Below are 22,169 nucleotides of genomic sequence, written 5' to 3' on the forward strand. Positions count from 1 at the left end.
TTATGCTTTACTCTTTCCTCTACAGCACATGTGTCAAACTCAAGGCCCGGGGGCCAGATGTGGGCCTCCACGTCATTTTATGTGGCCCGTGAGTGATTAATTGGTCTTAAAAATCTGTGTTAAAATAGGTCTATGCTGCTTTAAGGCGTGCATTGACCATAAACTACATTTCCCACAATGCATGGTGATTGTGTTACCCACAAAGTGACGGCATCCCGCCACTAGATCGCAGTGTATCATTGTATATGCATCATACAACGAGTGAAATTGAACAAGTTATAAATACAGAAACTTATTTCGCAATATTTTACGTAGTAGTTACCTTTATTTTACATTATATTTGGTTATATTTAGTTGTAACCAGTTGATGTGTCTGTATTTGCTTTCAAGGGTTTTAAACACTTGAATTTACCCTCACACACACCTACGCACACAAATCAAAACAACAACAACAACAACAACAACCTCCTCAACATCAAACTGAAAGGTGAGACTGGTTGACGTGAGAGTGTTACGAGAGGTAGAGTAAAGGGTGGACACCTGAGGGTTTTTTGGGATGTCAGGTGACAGGATGTTGGGGAGGTGGTGGGGGTGGGAGGGGTGTACTTACGTTGCAGTTTGAGGACTGGTTTAGATTGGCTGCGCTTCCTTCAGTCCACTCTGCAGTGTCAGTACTGCTGGACTGTTTGCTGCGCTCATACTCCTTCAGCTACGTGGAGAAGAAGAGTTTAGAGAGGTAGAAGAACAGGTGGGGGGGGGGGGGGGGCACCCAATAACTCTCACAGCCTGCATGCTACATCTATGCCATGTGATAACACACTGCTGCGATGTAGTAGTGTAGTTATAGTAGTTATAAATGTGTTCATGGTGTTTTTGGCATAAAATAATCCTGTAAACACACTTTATTATGTGTGGTCTGACCTTAATCTACTTTAAATGCTACATCTCATGGGGCTTTATTAAGACTATTGTCTTAAAGATTTATGCCTGCCCTTGTGAGCAGATCTTACTTGGTCAGTCTGAAAAACAAGAGTTATTGGGTTTATACTCCACTACATCCCTGGGAACATGTGATATACCAATATATTGACAATGGAGCGAAACACAACACGATGCTATATTGAGCAGGGATAACATATGCGCCCTCTACATATGCTGATCATTGATTGGATTGGAGTGAGTGTCAATCACTTGAGCAAGAAACTGAAGTCAAGCCATTGGCTAAAAGAAAATCACAGATCTAGGAGGGGGGGGGGGTAATTTAGATTAACCAGTGCAGTCATACTACACAAGGGCAAGACATAAGAAAAGAAGAATGACAGAAAACAAGGAGAGAAAATAAATAAATAAAAACAGAAAAGAAAAAACTGACTGGTAGTCAGGCCAAAAAATAGTTTTGGGAAATTTAAAAGGAAAGCCAAATAATAATCCACCACATGATTCAAGAGAGAGAAAAAAAAAACCACAATGCACCAGTGAATCACCCCGACAGATGGAGCTAGGGAGTTACCATGACAATCATCTCTGTTCAAGTATGAACTGAATAACACACCCACACAAACTCCAAAAAGCTCACACCCTAAAATCCCCTGTGTGTTGGTGTTGGTGTGTGTTTGGGTGCATGTGTGTGTGTGTGTGTGTGTGTGTGTGTGTGAGGACAATTCGGGGGTTAAAAATGAAGGGTTTTGCAGTTGGGTTAGTAAGAGTGAGTCATTTTAGTATAAGCCAGTGCTAAATGGCGGTGATATGAAGGCAAGGCAGAGACAAAACTAATCCAGGAGGAGGTGCAGGGATTTGAAGAGAGGCTTTGGATCAGCAGTCTTAAGGAGGAGTGGGAGTGGGAGAGAAGTTACACTATAGCTGAGACAGGAGGAGGAGGAGGAGGAGGAGGAGGGTTGGTTACGTTTCCTACCCGAGCCAGAGCTTCTTCTACAGTAATCATCTTCTCCTTCACCATCATCATCAGCTGGATTCGCTCTTCGTCGCTCATGGTGATTTCGCTGGCCACATAGCCGATGTCCTCTCCTGCAGGGGCAGAGAGCGGAGAGAGTGAAATACGAAGCAACAACAACTCATAATAAAGCAACTCTGGATAAAGGAGTACCACGCTAACCTTTAGATGTCTGTCGCATGACGGGTTTATGCGGAGACTTGCGGAAGTTCTGCCAAAAAGATTTGTTTTTCTTCTTGTGGTCCCATTTTCCTGTGGAGGGGGAAGGGAAGGATGAGACAATAAACACTCTATAGTGATATTTACATTGTATTGTATTGTGTCTAGACACAGAATAACAACATATCTTTGTAGGAGTGCTATTTTGCTCAGATCAACACATTTGGACTGAACCGGGGTGGTACATTTTGTATGTGTATGCTCCATTCTCTGCATTTTATGTTGTCAATTTTATGTTTTAATTTCAACTAAATAATCAATAAATATTAATACTAAAGACCGTAGATTACAAACTAATCTCAATTTACCTCCAGATCCATCTTCAGAGCTGGACTTGTGCAGTGACATTCTAGACAAAAACAGAGTGAAAAAGACAAATTAATAAAAGACAAATGCTTCATTTTCATCCCTATTCTCACACGTTTAAGTGCAGCATCTTTGAACTGCAGTTTGTCTATTCACCACTTGGGGTCAGTGGTGGTGCTTTAGAGACAGGAATCCAGGCTCCTTAGGCTTGAGAGGGAAAGAAGAGAGGGAGAGGAAGAGGAGAGGATAAACTGAAATGTATTTAAGAGACTGCAAAGAGAGGAATTAACACGATGAAGAAAAAAGGAGGGTGGGCAACCACGTGAAAGCAAAGAGAGAGCGTATTGAGCGCTGAGGATGAGAAGAACAGAAGACAGAGAGAAGAGGAGAGGGAGGGCAGGAGGAGGAGGAGGAGGAAAAACCACAGGGCAGACTCAGCCTGTTTGTGTTTCCACTTCCTTCCACAGGATAGACAGTCACGAGGAAAAGCCAGAGAAAGAGTGGGAGACGAGAGCATGAGAGAGAGAGAAAGAGGTGGAAAATAACTAGTAAGTAACGCACATAAATCTGCACACCTTACTAAATAAGTGGAGCTAATGAGAAGGAAATAAATGTTTAAAAGTGTTGTATCTTGCCACATGAACTCGGCATCTTATCGGAAAGTCATGTGTCAGCAGCCTCGTCCTGATTTTCTTGCAAGATAAGCAACATGTTAGGGTTGTCGCTCGCCCTCGTTCATCTAGAGAAGATGACAAGTCACGTGATCTATATAAAAAAAATGGGAAGCAGCTGAAACTATGAGAAATCCAAGACTCTGCTTTCAGATCGCTACGGAATACGTAAAGCTTCTATTTCACAAGGTCCTGCATTCAGAAGATCTTCATTTCAAAAGACGTAAGTCTCACTTTAAATCCAATTGCTCATGGGCACGGGCAGCTGCCAGCAGTAAGGCGACGTGAAAACGCGTGACGGGTTCACGACGAGGTAAACGGGTCAGTGGCTGAACGTGTGTCCGTAAGTGTTTACTGTATATGTGCTCGGTACAATGGGAAAAAACCTTCACGTGGCTTAAAGCCCCCGCTGCCATGGCAACATAATGAGATGCTAATTGAATGGAAGCCTGTATGATTTGCCCCTCTGCTCATCCCCCCCCCTTCATAGATAGTCTAGGGCCAAAGCTACTGCTAACAGGACTCATTCAATGGAACCTTTTCAGTAGCAGCGTTGGACCCCCCGCCCCCCCATCCCTCTAGCCCTCCTCCCCATCAGGCTCTATAAATTAACCTCCCATGCACTCACACACACACACATCTGCACATTCACACGTTTCAAGAGTCTGAAAGTCTTTCACAGAGTGGGTCTGACCAGGGCTTTGTGTGGTGAGGCATCTTCATTGGTTTAACCTTAAATCTTTGACATGCCTTTCTATTTCAATTCAGCTCATTGAGTCAGGGACATTTAACCGCTTTCATCTCATTAGCATAAGAAGCTTCCATTTTTATATATATATATATATATATATATATATAAAATACAGTGTCTTAACTTTGGCTCGCCATACTGTGCTATAGGGGAAAGTTGCATTCGACAGTATATTTCCTTTACTTGTCAGTAAAGCATTAGTCATTTTCAAAACAAAAGATAAGCCGTCACAAGACGATGTGCAACTACAGCGAAGATATAAATAGAGAAGGGAGTTATACAGTGTGCAATATTTTGGAAAAATACGCATTTGTTGTAAATCATATCGACTGTATCACAAGTTCATCATAACTCATATCCTGTGTGTCTAGTCCAGGAAAGATGAAGGCAGTTTTATTTTTTTTCTGTCATGCTCAGCACAAATCAGGCCAATGCACACATGTACAGTGGCAGTGAGTGTGTTTGTGTGCGCGGTCACAAGGTCGGCCACCTGGATCCAGTTGCGATCGCGGCTGTTCTTGTCGAAACAATAAAAGGCTGTGACCCTGTGTTGACAGTGGTCACAGGAAGAGCAGCGTGGCGACCTTTTCAGGGGTCAAGGAAGAGGTCAGAGGTGCCACTGGAAGAGGAAGACGGAAGGTCGTATGGCAGGGAACTTGAAAATCACACAGTTGGAGCACCCATGTATTTCGTTAGCGTGTGAATATCTGCAGTAGTGAAATTACAGCTGTATTATTTAACTAGCATGAAGTGTTTCCTGACAACTGACGCATGACGTCATGTTTCCGTGACTCCCGATTGTTAAAACTAGTCTCTAAAGTTACGCAAAACTTAAAAAAAGAGAGGCACACATAAGGAGTACACAGGTACGCTGGCTATTTGTAGCACTGCTTTTTTCGTTTAATAAACAAACCGTTCCAGTTTGACTGTAGGCGTGCTAATGCCGCTAAAGGAGCTAACGCAGCTAACTGGTAAACAGTAAACGGTGTCTGGACTCTCGTGCCGTGGCACGAAAAACTGCGTTACTCATTTCAACGCCGCTAAAGGAGCTAGCGCAGCTAACGCAGCGAACTGGTAAATGGTGTCTGGACTCCCTTGCCGTGGCACGAAAAACTGCGCTACTCATTTTAACGCAGCTAAAGGAGCTAACACAGCTAACTGGTAAAGGGTGTCTGGACTTGAAATTTTAACACTTGAAGTCACGTAAACATGATGTCACACGCATGTTTTTCCGGTCAGTTGTCATGGAAACACATCATGCTAACTTTAACGGTGTTAATACCGGCGTTAACGGCCCAGCACATTATTAGTTACATAAGCCTGCACTTCATGCAGTTGCTCAAATGCTTCCAACTCTTGCAGACGCTGTTAGACACAGTCTGTGCATGTGCGTACACGCTTTCATCGAGATCCATTTACTGCCACTGTTGTCCTTACTGATAAGCTTTTGGTCGCCTTTTTTGCAACAATGCCCACCAATCAATTACCTTCCAAAAACAGGAAGCCTGTATCCAACTCTGTCATCATTACTCGCATACCAGCAATTGTGTGAGCTGTGCCCAACTCCTGCCCATAAAGTAAGCGACAAGGAGACACACACACAGAGGGGGTTGCAAAGCCCCCATGATGAAGTCTGGGCAATCTCCTCTGAGCTCTATTGTCACACAGAGAAGGTATGATGACGAGGGCGTCAACAGGAATTGGGCTTATCTATCAGGTCGAGCTATAAATCATTACCTGAAACCCATCTACCACATTGTAAAGTGGACAATGGGGTCTGTAATGGAGTTGTGGGGGCGAATGAGAAGAGAGGCAGTGAAGGATGGACTACAAAAAAAAAAGTTCTCCTCAAACACAAGAACTTCTAAAATAAGGTTAATTGGATAAAAGGTGATGCAAAGCACCTCATACCTAACTTTGACACCGGCTTAGCGCTTTTTATGTGAAACAAAAACTGTAGAAGAAGGCGTGAAAACAACTGAGGTGCAAGAAAGGGTAAAAGTGGAACTGTTAGATTTCAGTGTGTATACTTATGAGAAAGGGGAAGGCAGACTAAGAGAAACACTGTGAGTGACAGGAAGGAGAGTTCAGTTCTGGGTTCTCTCTTGGCCCCTTTCTCTCTCTCGAGCAACAGCAGAGAGACGTCATTCCAAATCTGACATCTGGTTCCCATCATCCTCCAGTATTCGTCTGCGCAACATACAGCAGAGCAGACCATCCATAGGAGAAGATATCACGTCTGTGGTATGCACTTCCTCTGCCGCACGTGGTCGTCACGTGAACACGAGGATTCCGCTGAGGGGGGGGGGTCACACACGGGTGACGTCCCGGACAAATACAGACCATGAAATGTTCTGTCACGCCAACATTTATCAAGTTCCTTGTTCCTGACACACATGGTGTTGAGGTTAAATTTGGTGGTAATGCTGTTAAGGAACTACAAGTGGCTCTGCAGAGATGTTACATGCACACCAACACGCAAAATGTGCAAAAAGGTAGAGAACACACACTTTGTGCTGCAGGAACCAAGGAAAAATGGAACCCCACCCATGCCCAGCTCCATCCTGCTCTTTCATTCATGCGTCTTTTGCTGTAATCATTCGACGACTCAGTCTCGCCCCTCGTCCTCTGCTGGACACAAAGGCAGGAAGGAAGCAGCATGGACGCCGGGACAGAGAGGAGAGTGGGTCGAGCTCAAGGAAACAGTCAGTAGCTTTTCCTTTCATCACAACAGGGATAAGACTGAGGGATCTTTCGGAGGTGCAATCGCTGGTGATATGTGGTAAATGATAGGGGTTGAGTTCCTGCAGGATCCCATAAAAACTTCTTCTCTGTACTCGGTTCTCTTACAACTGCTTATGTTAGCTTCGTACAGCTAACGCACAGTGAACCTGTGCCAGTTGCTCAACTACACTTCAACATACTTTCGAGGTTCCCACCTGACGTGGTGACCCCAATGTACCCCACCGAGTGACCTTTTGTGCAAAGTGTCACAAAAGAGATCCATCAATCACGTGACCCTGCGTCTGGGAGGAGAGAGAGTATTTCCACTCCTCTCTTGCTCTCTCCATCTTTAGCTATGGACATAAAGAAAAGGGCCTAAGTGTGATCCATGTGTCTGTGGTGCAGCACAAGCGTGTACACGTCTGATGAGATCCAGACGCGGGGCGGTGCTAGCGCCGTCGTTTTGACACGGAACAGACACGCACATTTCAATCTGAGCACAGATCACGGTTCCAACACTTGCTCTGGTCACGTTACAGTCATCACTTTAACAAAATAAACATACTTTCTGTCTGTTTCTGGAGTCGACACCTCACTGCTGAAGCCTAATGATTCCTGAGGAGAGAGAGACAAGAAGACAGGTGTTAGACCGACAAGACCTCTCTAGTTTTAAGTGATTTGTGAGGATTCTATTTCTGCGTACCTGGATTTCATTACGAAGCTGCAGAGACGAGCCGCTCGGGTCTTGTTTCTCCTGGGAAAGAGAAAGAGAAGAAAGAAGGTCAGGTGTCAGTGTCAGAGGTCGATGTATGAATCACAAGCACAAATTAGAGCCTCGGCAGAAAGGTGAAAACAACTGTGGTGTTCAGCCGCGCATACATGTGGGAGAGACTTTCTCTGAAGCGAGGTTCATGTAGACACACCTGCAGAACATAACAACAAACATGAGCACGTGTGTGTGTCTGTCTGTGTATGTGTGTGTGTGTGTGTGCACCATCACACAACTCAACAAGTCAAGTCTTGCTTCGGGTACCAAAGAACCTGCACTACTTGTTTTAATTGTTATAGGACACCGATGGGCGGTGGCACAGCGCAGTCAAAGTCTGGGCTTCCTGAACAAAGCATGACAAAAGCACTCACGCCACCGGCTCCGCAAATTCCACAGTGTTTTAAAAGTGTGACGTTAGCAAGCGCCTCCCTCCAACAAAAGGCAACACCTGCTTGGTTTGGATCAGATTTATTTGGACTTTAACCAGAAACACAATATGTGAGATTCGATTAAATTAAACGGCAGACTGGCTTACATTTGAGAAACAGACGACGCAAATGATTGTTCTGCAGAAAAACAACCTCCCAGTGTCTGTGTTCAAGGCCGTTTTACTGTTCCTGTTACACAGTTTATTGTATGTCAGGTCTAAAACCTGGCGTCTTCATCACGGCAGATCCAGACGACACAGATGTGCTTTAAACCAAGTCTGCAACTTCCATTTCTACCATCGTCACATTTCTGTTTTCTGTCTGGTAAACAAGATCTGATTTGACAGGGGTAGCTTGACGGGCAGTCTGACTATAGAAGATGAGAATGTTTGGATTTTAAAAAAACTCAGCCCCAGGGAAGCAAAGTGATGGCTGCTGGGTGACGTCGTCCTACCTAAATTATCCATGACGTTGTCACAAAGAAAAGGCCAATGGAATCTGGAGTTTCCCCAACAACAGAAAGCCGTAATATTTATTTACATGAAATAGATATTAAATAGCAGGATAACAGTCACAGGAAGCTGGATGAATTATACTTCCTTCACTCTGGTCTGTTCTGTTCATGCTTCCTAATCAGAGTGACCTAAGCTTTGACCTTTTATTCTTCTTTGACTGACCTTTGGGACCGCAAGAGAATTCCATCCACACCCTCACACACACTCATCATGAGTAATATTTAAAGGGACTTAGTCAGAGGTGACGTGCCCTCCCTTTAAGAGCACTTTAAGAGCCTGTTGCCTCTGGGTCATACATAAGCAGATCACCTTAAGTGCCGTGGTGCTTTAAAAGCCTCAGATATTAGCCTACACTTATCTGTAATCAACTGAAGACTGAAGGGTGTGATGTTCCTGACATGGTCTGGCTTTAACTTTGAAGTTCACTGCAGCGTTTTTTTGTCTCTTCATCCACCTGCTGTCTGTTACAGTGATCAAGCGGGTAGAAGTAAAGGTCCGGAAGTTTTGTGGGGAAAATAAATGTTATGTCGGAAGAGTCGGGAAACAACTCTGGAGAGCAGGGATTCCCATAAGTCGGAGAGCAGGTACATGTTTAGAGAGAGGTCATGAAAAAACGTCTACATAGATGGTGTTTTGGTCTCATTTCACTGTCAGGCTGTGCCGTAGGAGAATCTAGGACAGGGCCTGTGTATGCCTTTTTGTTTTTGTTGCGTAGGCAGAGCTTATGTGAGACAAAGAAAGGACACATATATCCCTTTGAACACGCACAAGTCTGACAGTCAGCACTGTGCAGCACAATGTGGGTGTGCTCCGGGAAAGAAAAAAATAATAATAACGAAAAAGGAGAGGCACCGCGAACAACATTATGTGGCCGCATGCCCGTGCATAGTCACAATACTTTCACACAGTGGCAGATTGGTTCTGCTATCAGATCCTCTTTGATGGCTGCTCCAGACTGCAGTGATGGGAGATTTATATCAGGCTTCGCGGTGGGATTAGCTATGGGGAAAAATGATTCTGAAAACTCACTGTCACACTGTCAGCTCAGGAAGACACATATGAAGCCCTGACAAAACCACATACATGTCACCAAAAAGGTAAACCTAGACACATCTCCACACACACACACACACACACACACACACAGCTCGCCTCCAGGAGACAGAGACACAAAGCAGCTCTCTGTTCCTTCTTCTACTCCGAGCTTCCCCTAACTCTGTGCTGCCACTATCTCTGACATTAAAAAAAAACCATCATCTTCAGCATAAAAACCTCAATTCTGTTTGCCTTTCACTGCAGATGTGTGGGACGAATTTGGGTAAATTTAGTGTAAAACCATCCGTGGATAAACTCAAAGCTTCGCTAAGACTTTGACATCACTGATGAAGACGCAAAAGAGCTGGCACAGTTTCTGAAAGAGAATATTAGATTAACACATATTTTTCAGTGTGTGTGTGTGTGTGTGTGTGGGAACCTTGGTTCTCACACACACACTCCCAGAGGGGGTATGCTATCCTTTACATGAACTTGCCAGCATTAGCATGAGATACTGCCCTACTTACCCCGGATTGGCACATGTGCGTGTGTGTGTGTGTGTGTGTGTGTGAGTTCCCTACAGATTTCCAATCGGTTTTCTAGTGCACAATCCACCCCTGTGTGTGTGCACATGCGTGCGAGCGTGATGGAAACGCTCTTGATTGTTTAAGTGTGACTGAACCGAGTTAAAATAAAAGAGAGTAAATCAGTGAGGAAGCCTCTGGAGAGAGCTTTGGCTAATGAGGATCACGATGCGGGGCCGACGAGGGAAACTAATATCTGAGACCACACAACACAAACACACACAAACACGAGAATAACGGCAATTCCGATCATGCCATTGTTATCCCATCGATAACCCAGAAACTACAGCTAGATTCTGTTTTGGTGCTCATGAAAAGATAAGGACAGAAACACAGTTGAGTGCTAAATAGAGTGGTAAAGCTCTGCTAGCCGTGTTAGCTCCTTTAGCGCCGTTAGCGCGCCTAGAGTCAAACTGGAGCGGAAAAGAGCAGCGCGTGTGTGCACGGGAGTCCAGACACTGTTTACCAGTTAGCTGCGTTGGCTCCTTTAGCGGTGTTAAAATGAGTACTTCAGTTTTTCGTGCCACGGCACGGTAGTCCAGACACTGTTTACCAGTTAGCTTTAGCGGTTAGCACGCCTACAGTCAAACTGGAGTGGTTTGTTTATTAAACGAAAAAGCAGCGCTATAAATAACTAGCGTAGCCTACCTGTGTGTAAGTTCGACTGTAGGCGCGCTAACGGCGCTAAAGAAGCTAACGCAGCTAACAGGGCTAACTGGTAAATGGTGTCTGGACTCCCGTGCACGCACATACACAGTACACGGGTACGCTTCGGCGCCGCAACACGAATAACTGCGTTACTTTAGAGACACATCAGGAGTCACGTAAACATGACGTCACATGAATCTTTTTCCAGTCCAGTCGTCATGGAAACGGCAGTAATCTAAACACAACTGTAGGGGCCAACCAAGGACATGAGTTCCCACAGTGGAGAGTGGTGTCTGCCAACGTCAGAGACAAAACTCGGCATCTATGTGACAAAAAAATAGAGACCAGGTGGCAGAAGTGAATGTGTGCCAACTGGTCTGATTGAATGAAACTGGCTGGGCAAGTATGAGGGTTGCTATGCCTGGTAGTAACTGTAAAAAAAGACGTTAGCAGTGTGACCAGTATGGCATGGTGCAAGCCTGAAGAACAAGATCTTTTTTAAGATCTCATGGCAACATCTACACAGAGAGAGAGAGACAAAGGCAGGAAGCTGCTCCATGTTTCAAGCAATTTCTGAGAAACAGAAAAAGTCCATCAGCACAAGCTCAAGACCGACTCTGTTCACTTCCTTTTCAGACCATTTCAGAGCGGGTATGTGTGCGTGTATACGTGCAGCACAGCGGGTCTGTGTGTGTATCTGCATTGTGAGGCATTCCTGAGCTCCATGGATCATTATTGTTTTGGTATTCAAAGACAAATACCATAGTTATTACAAATTCCAGTGACTGTCACCAGCCCAAATAATACAGTACAATCATAAATATACAACAAGCTATAATGGAAGGTTATCCAGGACTCCCAGGAAGAGGAGATCTTGCATCTCAGTGGGATCTTCCAGGCTAAATAAAGGATAAATAAATAATATAAAATAAAATAATCTTTCAGCAACAAAGACTGTAGTTTCACCGCGTTGACCTGGGATGTTTCTAAAAACCCCTAAAAGACCTCGTCTTTCGTCCATGCTGTAGTTTTAACCCAGATGTGCAAGGAGGCATTAATAACCACACACAGTTTCCTCACCTCACGGTAAAAACAAAAAACTAAAGCCTGTACTTGAATCTTGACCCAAACTGTTGAGATACTCAGCTTGAAAACCATAACACAGCATTCCTGAGGTTATCATATCAATGTGACACCAGCTGGGGCTTTTTTTCGTCAAAACTATTTCAATTATGAAGTCAACAATGAGACCAGCGACTGATGGGATTTGGGCCAAAGCCTGTAAGACATCAACAAAGATACTGTTACAATGTCTCACTGTTAAAATGAGCTGAAAGCTTTATATCTGGCAACCACAAATCCCAAAATGACCCATTTCTACATTTAAATGACTTTATCTATTAAACGCCAGATGGTGAAATCTAGTTTGATGTTTACCCACTTCTGTCATAAAGACAGTGGAAGCAGCATCAAACAACAAGAAGGCAATGTTTGAAGAACTGAAAATAAGAACTTCAAAAAACAAGAAATGACGATCAGTACAATTTACTATATGTCAACATAGGAGATTATAGCAACACTTTAGATTAGGGAACACATTCACCATTAACTAGGTGCTTACTAACATGCATATAAATAGCATACTAGCCCTTTATTAGTAAATATTAAGCACAAATTTAGGAACAATTTGAATTCATGTCGTGATAGATGCAGAATAAGGCTATGTAGAATAAGTTGTTAATATGTGCTTAATGATTACTAATAAAGGGCTAGTATGCGACTTACATTTCGTTAGAAAACAAGAAAAAAAACATATTTTTTTTAGCAAGCACATTGGTAAAGTTAGGCAGATATCACTATTACCAAAAAAATGACTTAGGCAATTATGCTATTAGGCTAAGGATATGTTAGTAAGCACCTAGTTAATGGTGAATCTGTGTTCCCTAATCTGAAGTGTTACTGAGAATTTTTTCTCAGAGTTTTCTTTAAAGAAAAATAAAATATAAAAGCTATAGAATAGATTATAGATAATAGATTCACTCCCCGATCTTTTAACGCCTATAACAAATCACAAGATCGGATATTTTAAGAATAGAACGAACCACAGGCAGCACAAAATAACTACGCCTGAAAGGCAAAAGTGAACAAAATCATATTGTTCCTGTGAGAGACCACACTCACAAACAAGTTTGTGACGACTAAAAGATAATACACTTAACTTTTACAAATCACACCATCATCCAAAAGAAACCTGCTTCAAAAATGAATCTGGAATTCATAGCTCAGGCTAAAATGTAATCCTTACTCGTGACATTCAAAACTTCCCGTCGCTTACAAAAACAAGCTTAATGCATCACTAAATCGGCATGCCAGCGAGAGTCAATCCAAGCACTTGTTGCCTAACCGACCGAAGTGGTGGGAAAACGTCCATGGCAGCGCTAATCCATAGGTCACATTCCCCTAAGGAGGATGTTTTTACAACCTCTTGTGTCCCTGCTACACATCAAAACTAATCTGAAGATGCATAGAAATAACCCGGCTCAGACCAAACAGGAAGAGGGCACATCTACGGTCATCTCTTAAGAGAGCCTCTATCATCGGCCCCTAATGGGTCAAGCTGCAGCCGTGGTTTTGTTAACGAAGGGGCCCCATCAGAAAATAACAGAGATAACACAAACGTGTTTAGTGACACACATTTGTGTTAAAATCTCAATGTTGCAAGGACATTTCTCAGGAAAACAGGACCCAAAAAATATAAACGCCAAAGAGAAACTGAAGGTGTCTCAGTAGACTTGAGATACGAGCATGAGAGTCAACTCGAGAACAGGATGTTAAAGTCGTGGGCTTCTCCTTTCTCTCTGGTGACACTAACCGGGTTTTCTTGTGGGACTTTTCCAAAAGTAAATTTCAAAATTGTGGCATATAAAAAGTTATGTGCTTGAATCTGAAACTCCTAAACTTAAAAACCCTTTCTAACTTCTCATAATACGGCATTGCTTTTGTCCAGAATCGCCTTTATGTTGACCACAGTTAAGCAATTAAAAGGTCAAATCTGCTTTGAAACTTGTCAAGACAAGAACTGACGTATGGATTTTAAGAGAGATTAAAATAAAATACAATGACCGGCGAGGAAGTAGGTCCTGTGGAGACCCGATTGCTGGACCGCTCTAACCTGTACCCTTTACCAAGAGAGTCCCTAAAGGCCGTTTCCTTCAGGAGTGCCACTTGCTAAATGTCTTCCCGTTAACTTGGCGGCTTTTGGACTTTGTGACTTTCCATTTGCTGTCGGCGCTAAGGAAGACAGCTGCATGACTCTGGCCCGTGGCCACTGTTTTTCTGGACACAGTTCACAACTTTCAATTGTCAAAGGCCCCTCTTCCCGACTGGGTGTCCATATTATTAGCTCATCTTGTGCTCTGCCCCGTCTTGCACCACGTCTTGTAATTCCACACTAATTTTTTTTCTCGCTCCAGTGTTGCACATACTGTTCCCACAGCTTTTCAGACAAACTGTGTCTGGTCTGCTGGAAAAAACTATGCAATCACAAATATTGCTCAAGAAGAGAAAGAATCTGCTGCTGGGTGAAAAGGCTCCTGTAGACTTCAATATCCTCCCCTCAATCCTAATATTAGAAAAGGACTGCACCACAAATGCAGGACAAAGTTCACATCACATAGTGTGGGTTGACTCAATAAGGTGTTGTCTGACCCATATTCCTTCCTTCGTGCTTTGTTTCTTTCCACTCCTCTCCTATATTTTCGGTTGCCAAACTTTGCAAAGTCGCGGGACAGCTGCAGGCTCTCGAATATACCCTACGCCTCCTCTTCGTTCCCCTCATCCTCCTCGTTTCGTCTTCCTCTGTTCACATCCTTTATCCTCCTCCTGTCCTACGCTTAAGGCTCAGGGCCCAGTCAGCTCTTTTTATCTTCTTCTTCTTCTTTGTGCGGCTACAACATTGCTTCCTCTTCCCTTGCTTTATCTCCGCAGGATGAGACCGTCCCAAACTGTAAAACTCATGTGATGAGAGACGCGTCTTTAACATCCCTTATCATCGGTAATTGGGCTTAAAGTAACGGTCGACGGTAATGAAAACATAACAGAAGAAAGAGAGGTAAAGTAATAAATACAGGGACATTAAACATTAAGTGGGAGTCATTAATGAAGATTTAAGTCTGTGGCCACAGACAGAATAATTCAACTTATGACAAAGATGTAAAATACTTTTTGTTTTATGCCGTCTTTCTCCTGGAAGCTGTGAGAACAGGATGTCTGACTGCAGTCATTAAAAGAAAGAGCACAATAAATCCAAGCTATACCCCGTCAAACCCAACCAAAAACATATGGATGTCTTCAAGAAAACCAGAGGCCCCAGCGTTTTAAACGGGAAAACCAGTAATGACAAACAAAAATAGTGCATATATCAGCAGAGACAATTTGGGGCGAAGGCGAGGCAACCTGATATCAATGAGAACTAAACGTGTGAAGGGAGAAGTGAGTCAGGATTATTTTTGGCCAATAATGTGACTTCACACTTCCTTTTTTATGTAAACTTTTGATTTACGGAGACCTAACATAGAGCTTAAGTCAGCAAAAACACAAAATAAGTTGGTTTTTTTCATGCTTTTTAGCTCATATTGTGTGTTATAACACGTCAATCTCCTCAAATTCACCATGAATAAGTCATATGAAGTTAGCATAATACACATGCATGGGTTTGAGTGTGGAACCAGTGTGTTACACAGGGCTCGGCCTCTGTCGCAGCACCACCACCAGCAGTAGCATTCCTTCATACGCTCGCTTGCAGCTAGGCAACCAAAGGGGTGCCCCACTACCCTACATCTTCATGAAAAGGACTACCAAATAAACACCCCCTCTGTGAACCCCCCAAAAAACACCAATGCATCTCACATCCGGAGAAGGCCCACACTGCCTTTGATGGAAGTCTTTAAAAGATCCCATGTGAAGTAATTAGGACAAGAAAAACACAATTCAGTATTCATGACCAGATTCTATTTTTCAATAGTCACCTGGAACTAAGCAACCATAACATTAACTTTCATTAGCCTCTTATATTGAAGAGTGGGCTCCTTCTCCACTGAGTTGGACGGAGGATTTTAGGGTTTGCTGTTTGCAGACCTGAAAGCCGTGCATGTGTGCGAGCGTGAATTTACCATATCGACCTCCTGGGAGACTCGTCGTTTGCGTAGTTCCTCCATGCGATCGCCGACGTCACTGAAGCAGGTGTTGTAGTACTCAGAGTACTCCTGGGCAAGGTCATCTATGTTGCCCAGAGAACCATCCTGAGAAGGAGAAGGAGAGCATATGGTTTAGTATCCTCATCCAATGCTATGTCAATGTCAGCAAAAGCTATTAAGTCTCTTACTATGCAAGAAGAAAACACATGAGCTCATTAAAGGACATAATAATCACCATGATTACTGATTCTTATCACGAGGTCCCATTCAGTGAATTGTCTTTGCTCGCTATTGTCTATTCTGAGGATCTTATCAGGGATGCCCTTTACCTCCTCACACACTCACAACACAACTCTAAACCAAACACATTGTTTCGGGCGAGCTGTAGTCTTGCATCAGCTCAGTTCCTGTCATTGTGTGGGAGACGTGTGTTTGGCATGGAGGGAGGAAGCTGTGTTTCAAACGGTAGGGCGCTTACCTAACGCAATACTCCTTGGATATACACTACCCCTTAGAAATGTCCTTATTTTTGAAGGAAATGCACTTTTTCTTTCAATTAATATAACATTAAATGAATCAGAAATACACTCTATACATTGTTAATGTGGTAAACGACTATTCTAGCTGCAAACGTCTGGTTTTTAATGGAATATGTACATAGGTGTATAGGGGCCCATTTCCAGCAACCATCTCTCCAGTGTTCTAATGGTACATTGTGTTTGCTAATCACGATAGAAGTCTATTGGATGATTAGAAAACCCTTGTGCAATGATGTTAGCACAGCTGAAAACTGTTTTGCTGCTTCTTTGACGAAAGGGCAAAATGATTTTGAACGATAATGTAATGCATAAAAACTGGCTTCTTGGTTAGTATTGAAAACATCGACACTGTCATGATTTCAGATTTTAATCCCGATTTTAGCATTTATTTATTAAAATAAATACTGATTTCTTGAATGGAGCCTTTCAGGGGATTCTGCAGGATGTCGAGCCGCATCTTTTGTACGAAAGCGAGAGACTCGCGTCTCCTCGCTTCGGTCAAAAATGTATTGCCATTCTGGCAGCACTGGTCAACTGCTGAATATTCATCACTGTTGATCTAATCTGTGCCAGGCAGACAGCTAGCATTGAGTCACTGTGCAGAGTTCGAACAGTCTCTCTCAGTCTCTGTCTTTCTCAGCCAAACCCCCCCCCCCCTCCCTCCTTATCTGAGTGCCAGGCCACAAGTGAATGGATCACTGTGAGGCTGAGCGAGCGAGTGAGTGCCCCCTACACACACATAAACACACACACACACACACACACACACACTGGGGCATAAGGCCTTCTTCAGAGATGGGTGTCTAGTCAGTGTGAACGTGCATTAGCATGCACGCACATGCACGCAGGAGATTTCAAAAACATCGCACCAAAACAAACTGAAACCCCAGCTCAGAATTAGAAAAGCCTGATTATTAAATGAAAAGATGAACACATCATCATTAGCCAAACACATGTTCAGCCCTCAGAAGTTCACCGCGGCCCGGCTGTGATCTGTTCTCCCACTGATTGCTCGAGAATCCAGCTCTGGCTCTCAGACATATGGTTTGAGATGACCGTGATTCCCAGTGGGAACCACTTGTGAGCAAACACATATGTTTTCCCCCCACACACACACACACATGTTCCTCAAAGTGACTGAAAGCATGCACTCGTTACAGAACTCTGAGATGTTTTCATCACCGTGTGCACACGCCACGATCATGGCGATCCGTTTTCCACATCGAGGAGACGGGAACGATCTCCATCCTGAGTTTACACCAGCTGTTGATTGATTGAAACTCTCATTTGTGTAAAGAGTGATAGATTTATAGGGTAATATATGGAGTAGAGATAGACCCATATGGGTTTTTTCAGATACCGATACAGATTATTAGTAGTCAAGGAGGTTGATATTTAGAGCTGATACTCATTTGCAGTGAAGGTGAAAATATTGGTGTCAAAATGTACAAACACTAACACTTGAAGGCTCCATATGTAAGAATGTGGCCAAAAAAGGTTACTACACTCAAATACAAAATACCGAGGCCTTTAAATTTTTGTTTTTTCCGCCATTGTCGCTCAGACCATGAACCCGTGGTTGCTCGGCAGCTGAGACTCTACAGACTGCAATGATTGGTAGACGGCGGTAGGTGGCGACACATGCCAAAACGTGATTTCAAAACATAAACACGATTTCTGGTCCGCAAATTTTTTTTTTAAATGCAAATATTTTGGCTGTACTGTTGTTGTTGGTGAGTTCAGTTTGTTATATGAACATTATTCCTGAGTCTCTGTGACATATTAGGAGGATTTTATGGCCAGTTGCTTTAGATTTATTTACGTAATGCACCTTTAACGTCAAAGTCAAAATGCCGAATATCGGCCCCGTTCTATCCCTAATATGGAAAGTTCAATAAAGCGTTGCCATTTTCCTGCCCAAGAAGGAACATTCACTCATGTTTTGCTGTTTTTAAAAGGCTGCACATATGCAAACTCAAGTGCAAACATTCATGTGTTGTTGTTGTGAGCAGATAACCGAGATTCCTCTAATTCTCGAGTGGCGTTAGCTCATGGAGGAGTCCCAACACAGCTGAACCCTCAAACACCCCCCCCCCCCCCCCCCATCACCTTGTAACGATGCTGTAAAATGTAAAAAAAATTGCTCTGTTCTACTGCAAGACAGCACGTGAGAACAAGGGAGAGTGGAAGAGTTTAAAAGGATAATTTTCTTGGAATGCTAGCGTCGACAGATAAGCAGCAGTTTAGTCCACGTTTTGACAGAGAATCTGTCAAATCGGTGGAGGCGTATGCAGCAGAGGTCTGACAGAGGTCCACACATCACTGTGGTGGGATGGGGGGGGGGGGGGGGTAGAGGCTGCACAAGGGATGATTTGTGGGCACGACAGCAGCTGTCAGGTGAGAGGAGGAGTGTTTCACATCTGGAGCGTGCTATGAAATAACATAATGTATTAAATCCACAGCTTATAAACAAATAACCGTAAAATAAATGATTCCTCTATATAAATATGTCCATTTAAAAGACACTATACAAAGAAACCAGGATTATAAACATTGAGTTGCATGGAAACTAACACTGGTGCAGCTGATGTAACAATCACTCCACCCTCGCCTCCATGTAAGCAGGGCCAACTCCCCGTGTTGACTCGAACAATAGCAACGACTGGAAAAACTAAAAAAAAACACCCAAGGAAGAATGTGCAAGTTTGTCTTGTATTTACAGTAAAGAGTGCTAATGTCATACGCTGTCCAAGAGCGACTCAGTTCAACCCCCCGACTACTCCCAAGGAACAGCTGAAACGTGTCACTTCTGTCATTCTGTCAAGACATTTGTGATGTAGGAGACACTTGTGAGATGACGTTTTTGAATATCACGAGTTTGTTCCACCATTAAAATACACAAATTACTGGTATTGCACAACAGCGGAGGACGATTTCAGTGATGTGCGATAGCGTCGCCTGATTGATTTACACTCGTGTGCGATTGCCTCAGAGGAGTGGGAATGATTATTAAACATCCCAATCCCCCCCCCCAAAAAACAGATATATAGTTTGTCCTCCAGATCTAATTAACATAGATCAGATATCATCTTGATACTTCGTACTCAGTCACAAAAGGCCAGTATAGAATTCTAAGCGAGAATGGAAACCACATGAAGGCTCAGCAGCTTTCGCTCACTTAATCAATTAGCCATGGCATTCCTGGTATTCCATCTACCGCAGTGGTTTGTCTCTACAAACGTCAACCAAGTCTGTATGAAATTGCATCAGTTTATTAAATAATAAAAGTATCTACCACTCTGCTAACTACTGTCAAACAGACTCTTTTAAGATGCAATAATATGACATAAAAACATGAGTTCAACTGCTGTCACTGTTACATAATCTATTGCAGAGTTAATCAATTCCTTTGCCAGCGTCAAACCACTGATAGATCGCCTTACATGATTAAGAAGACACAGAAGAATCGTCAGATCGTCAGAAATGGAAAGTGTTTTGAAAATTTGCTAAAAAAAAATGAACAGGGGAAAAACACTGAAAGCCATTAAGCCCTCATATGTTTGCTCTTCATCCATCATTTAGGCTCACATTCCTGACGGTGCTATTCATCACAGCGAGAGGTTTTAGTTACATTCAGGATGAAAAAGCTACGGCGTACACATGCCATTAACTTTGGTTACAGCGCTGGCTTTCCTTTCGGACTCCCCCCCACCACCACCACCACCCCCCTGTTCTCTCTGGGTAAAGAACAATGCTTCACAATAGAGGGCATGCATCCGACGTAATGTTAGAATCTAAAGTAGCGTGATCACTTTCACTTTCTATGCATCCATCGGGGAAGGAGGAGGAAGCGAGTCGAAATTGCCACCGACTGGCTCGTATTAAGTTGCACTGCGCTCGAGACCAAGATTGACCGCGAGTCACGGGCAAAACAAGGTTAAATCCAACCCAGGAGAGACTTCAACAAGTCTGCTTTCTCTACAGTTTGTCAACTCATCACTGGTGTGATGGTGTTATGGAGATTTCCAAATAAATAGATAAACTGCGTCAGTAAATGTCTGACTAATTTGGCATATGAGCCAAGGGGGGGGATGTCTGTTGAGGAAGGTAAGGGCAGGGGCTACAGCCCAAGCCCTTTTAGTGGGCTTCCTCAGGATTTCCGAGGCCGAAGCAAAGAACAGTGTTCTGCCATCACCAGAAGAGGAAGTCTGCCAGGTCTCTGTGTGACCTCAGTGATGAGACAATCACGGTCTGGAAGGAACTGATCCGATTTGGACTGGGGTAACAAAAGACTAAATGATGCTATGATCGACTGTGGCAGGACATCATTTGCAAAAGACATAAAAGTGGCCAACTAATCACGCATTGGCAGAAAACAAGTGTGTGAAGTGTTACGAAGAAGATCACCTCATCTAACTGTAGGTTTTTTTTACCTTCCCAGACAAAAATCAATACACATGTCTCAACAACAGGATCCAACACTTGGGTTTACTGTCTAGAACATAATGAGTGTTTTGCAAAACACAGAGAAACGTCCACCCACGCCGTGTGAAAACACCACAATAAAACTGTTTAAACTGAGGATTCCCTTCACGCAAATACATCACTCAGCCCTGACCCGAGACGGCCTTTCGCGCAAAGACAAGATGAGAGGATTCTTTCAGGAGGAAACACAGAGTCAACTGTCCACGTTTGCGATCAGAACTTTGACGTTGCCCCAACTTGCCCTGGTTGAATAATTGTGTTAAAAATTCTCTCGTCTACACTGCACTGACAGAATGCAGAGTACAGCACGTCATTCCACACATGAGAGAAACGCACAGACTCGCATTCCATTTCCTGAAGGAAGCACAGTGGAGAGAATGTGCCATATATCAAGGATCCGCCTCCAAAATATGATACCTAAGGCTGAAACACAACTCTGAGTCTCTGCAGCCCTGTGGAACTCCTAAACTGCCTTTTGACTCTTAATTAGCTGAGAGACTATTTACTTGACTTCAACCACAAACACAGACTGGCTTACGTTAGGTATTCTTATTAAACACATTCCACCACTGGTTAACCTCAAATACAGCAGACTGCTGCAGATCAGGGTGCCCTATGATTTACAGTCACTATGAAAACTTGTTTTTGAAGGTCCAAACGCACATATTGTGAGAATTAATGACTCTGGTTTAATCATCATCTGCACTGTTACTTGAGATTTTAAGAGTAGTTCTTGAGTTTTTGAGGCATGTCTGTTGAAACACGCACTAATTGGTAGAAGTCAAAGAATAGTCGACGTGTTTGGAAGATCCTTATCCGGATAGATGTCCATATGTACAAGTATGAAAGTGCCTGTTCTTACATGTCGGGCATGCCGAGTCAACAACACTCGCAACAGTGAGTTTAAGTTGCGTCAGAAGGCTGCGGGCAAAGTGAAATTTAAAGGGCATTCACACATGGACGACCAAGCCGAACAAAGGCCATTGAAATTTGGACCAGTGTGTCCATATTTAGTTGATCTATTACGCATTCATGGTGATATGGTGTCCATTGTGCTTGGAATATTAATCCCACAGGGTGCTTAGCCCTTTTCCTAGTCACCTTATACCCTTAAAATCATAAAACTCATAAATCTTTATAGCAAGCATAGAAATACTGCAAACGAAGAAAACTATTATCTGTATTTTGATTCAACTGATCACCTAAAGTCCAATTCAATTCCAGAGGGGGAAAAAAAACAAGAAAAAAATGACCTACCAGTTCCAACAAGTGACAACACTGTTCCAAGCAGCCAATAAGACCAATACACTTCTATATTACCAATATTTTTAGTTTCTAGGATGTTAAAC

General features: G+C 43.2%; 1 protein-coding gene across 1 annotated transcript in view; it reads right to left on the reverse strand.

The window, feature by feature from the left end:
- sash1a (SAM and SH3 domain containing 1a) overlaps positions 1–22,169 on the reverse strand; it is a gene marked incomplete at its 5' end in the record, with an annotated part of 158,241 nt that overhangs the window by 20,432 nt on the left and 115,640 nt on the right. Inside the window, 7 exons of the mRNA XM_083898996.1 lie at positions 611–709; positions 1,913–2,025; positions 2,114–2,203; positions 2,479–2,519; positions 7,188–7,237; positions 7,326–7,376; positions 15,773–15,901. Of these exons, the coding sequence (XP_083755122.1) occupies positions 611–709; positions 1,913–2,025; positions 2,114–2,203; positions 2,479–2,519; positions 7,188–7,237; positions 7,326–7,376; positions 15,773–15,901 (573 nt within the window). The remainder of the gene's footprint in view (positions 1–610; positions 710–1,912; positions 2,026–2,113; positions 2,204–2,478; positions 2,520–7,187; positions 7,238–7,325; positions 7,377–15,772; positions 15,902–22,169) is intronic.

The sequence above is a fragment of the Microchirus variegatus genome (genome assembly GCF_963457635.1).
Source record: "Microchirus variegatus genome assembly, chromosome: 12".
Lineage (NCBI taxonomy): Eukaryota > Metazoa > Chordata > Actinopteri > Pleuronectiformes > Soleidae > Microchirus > Microchirus variegatus.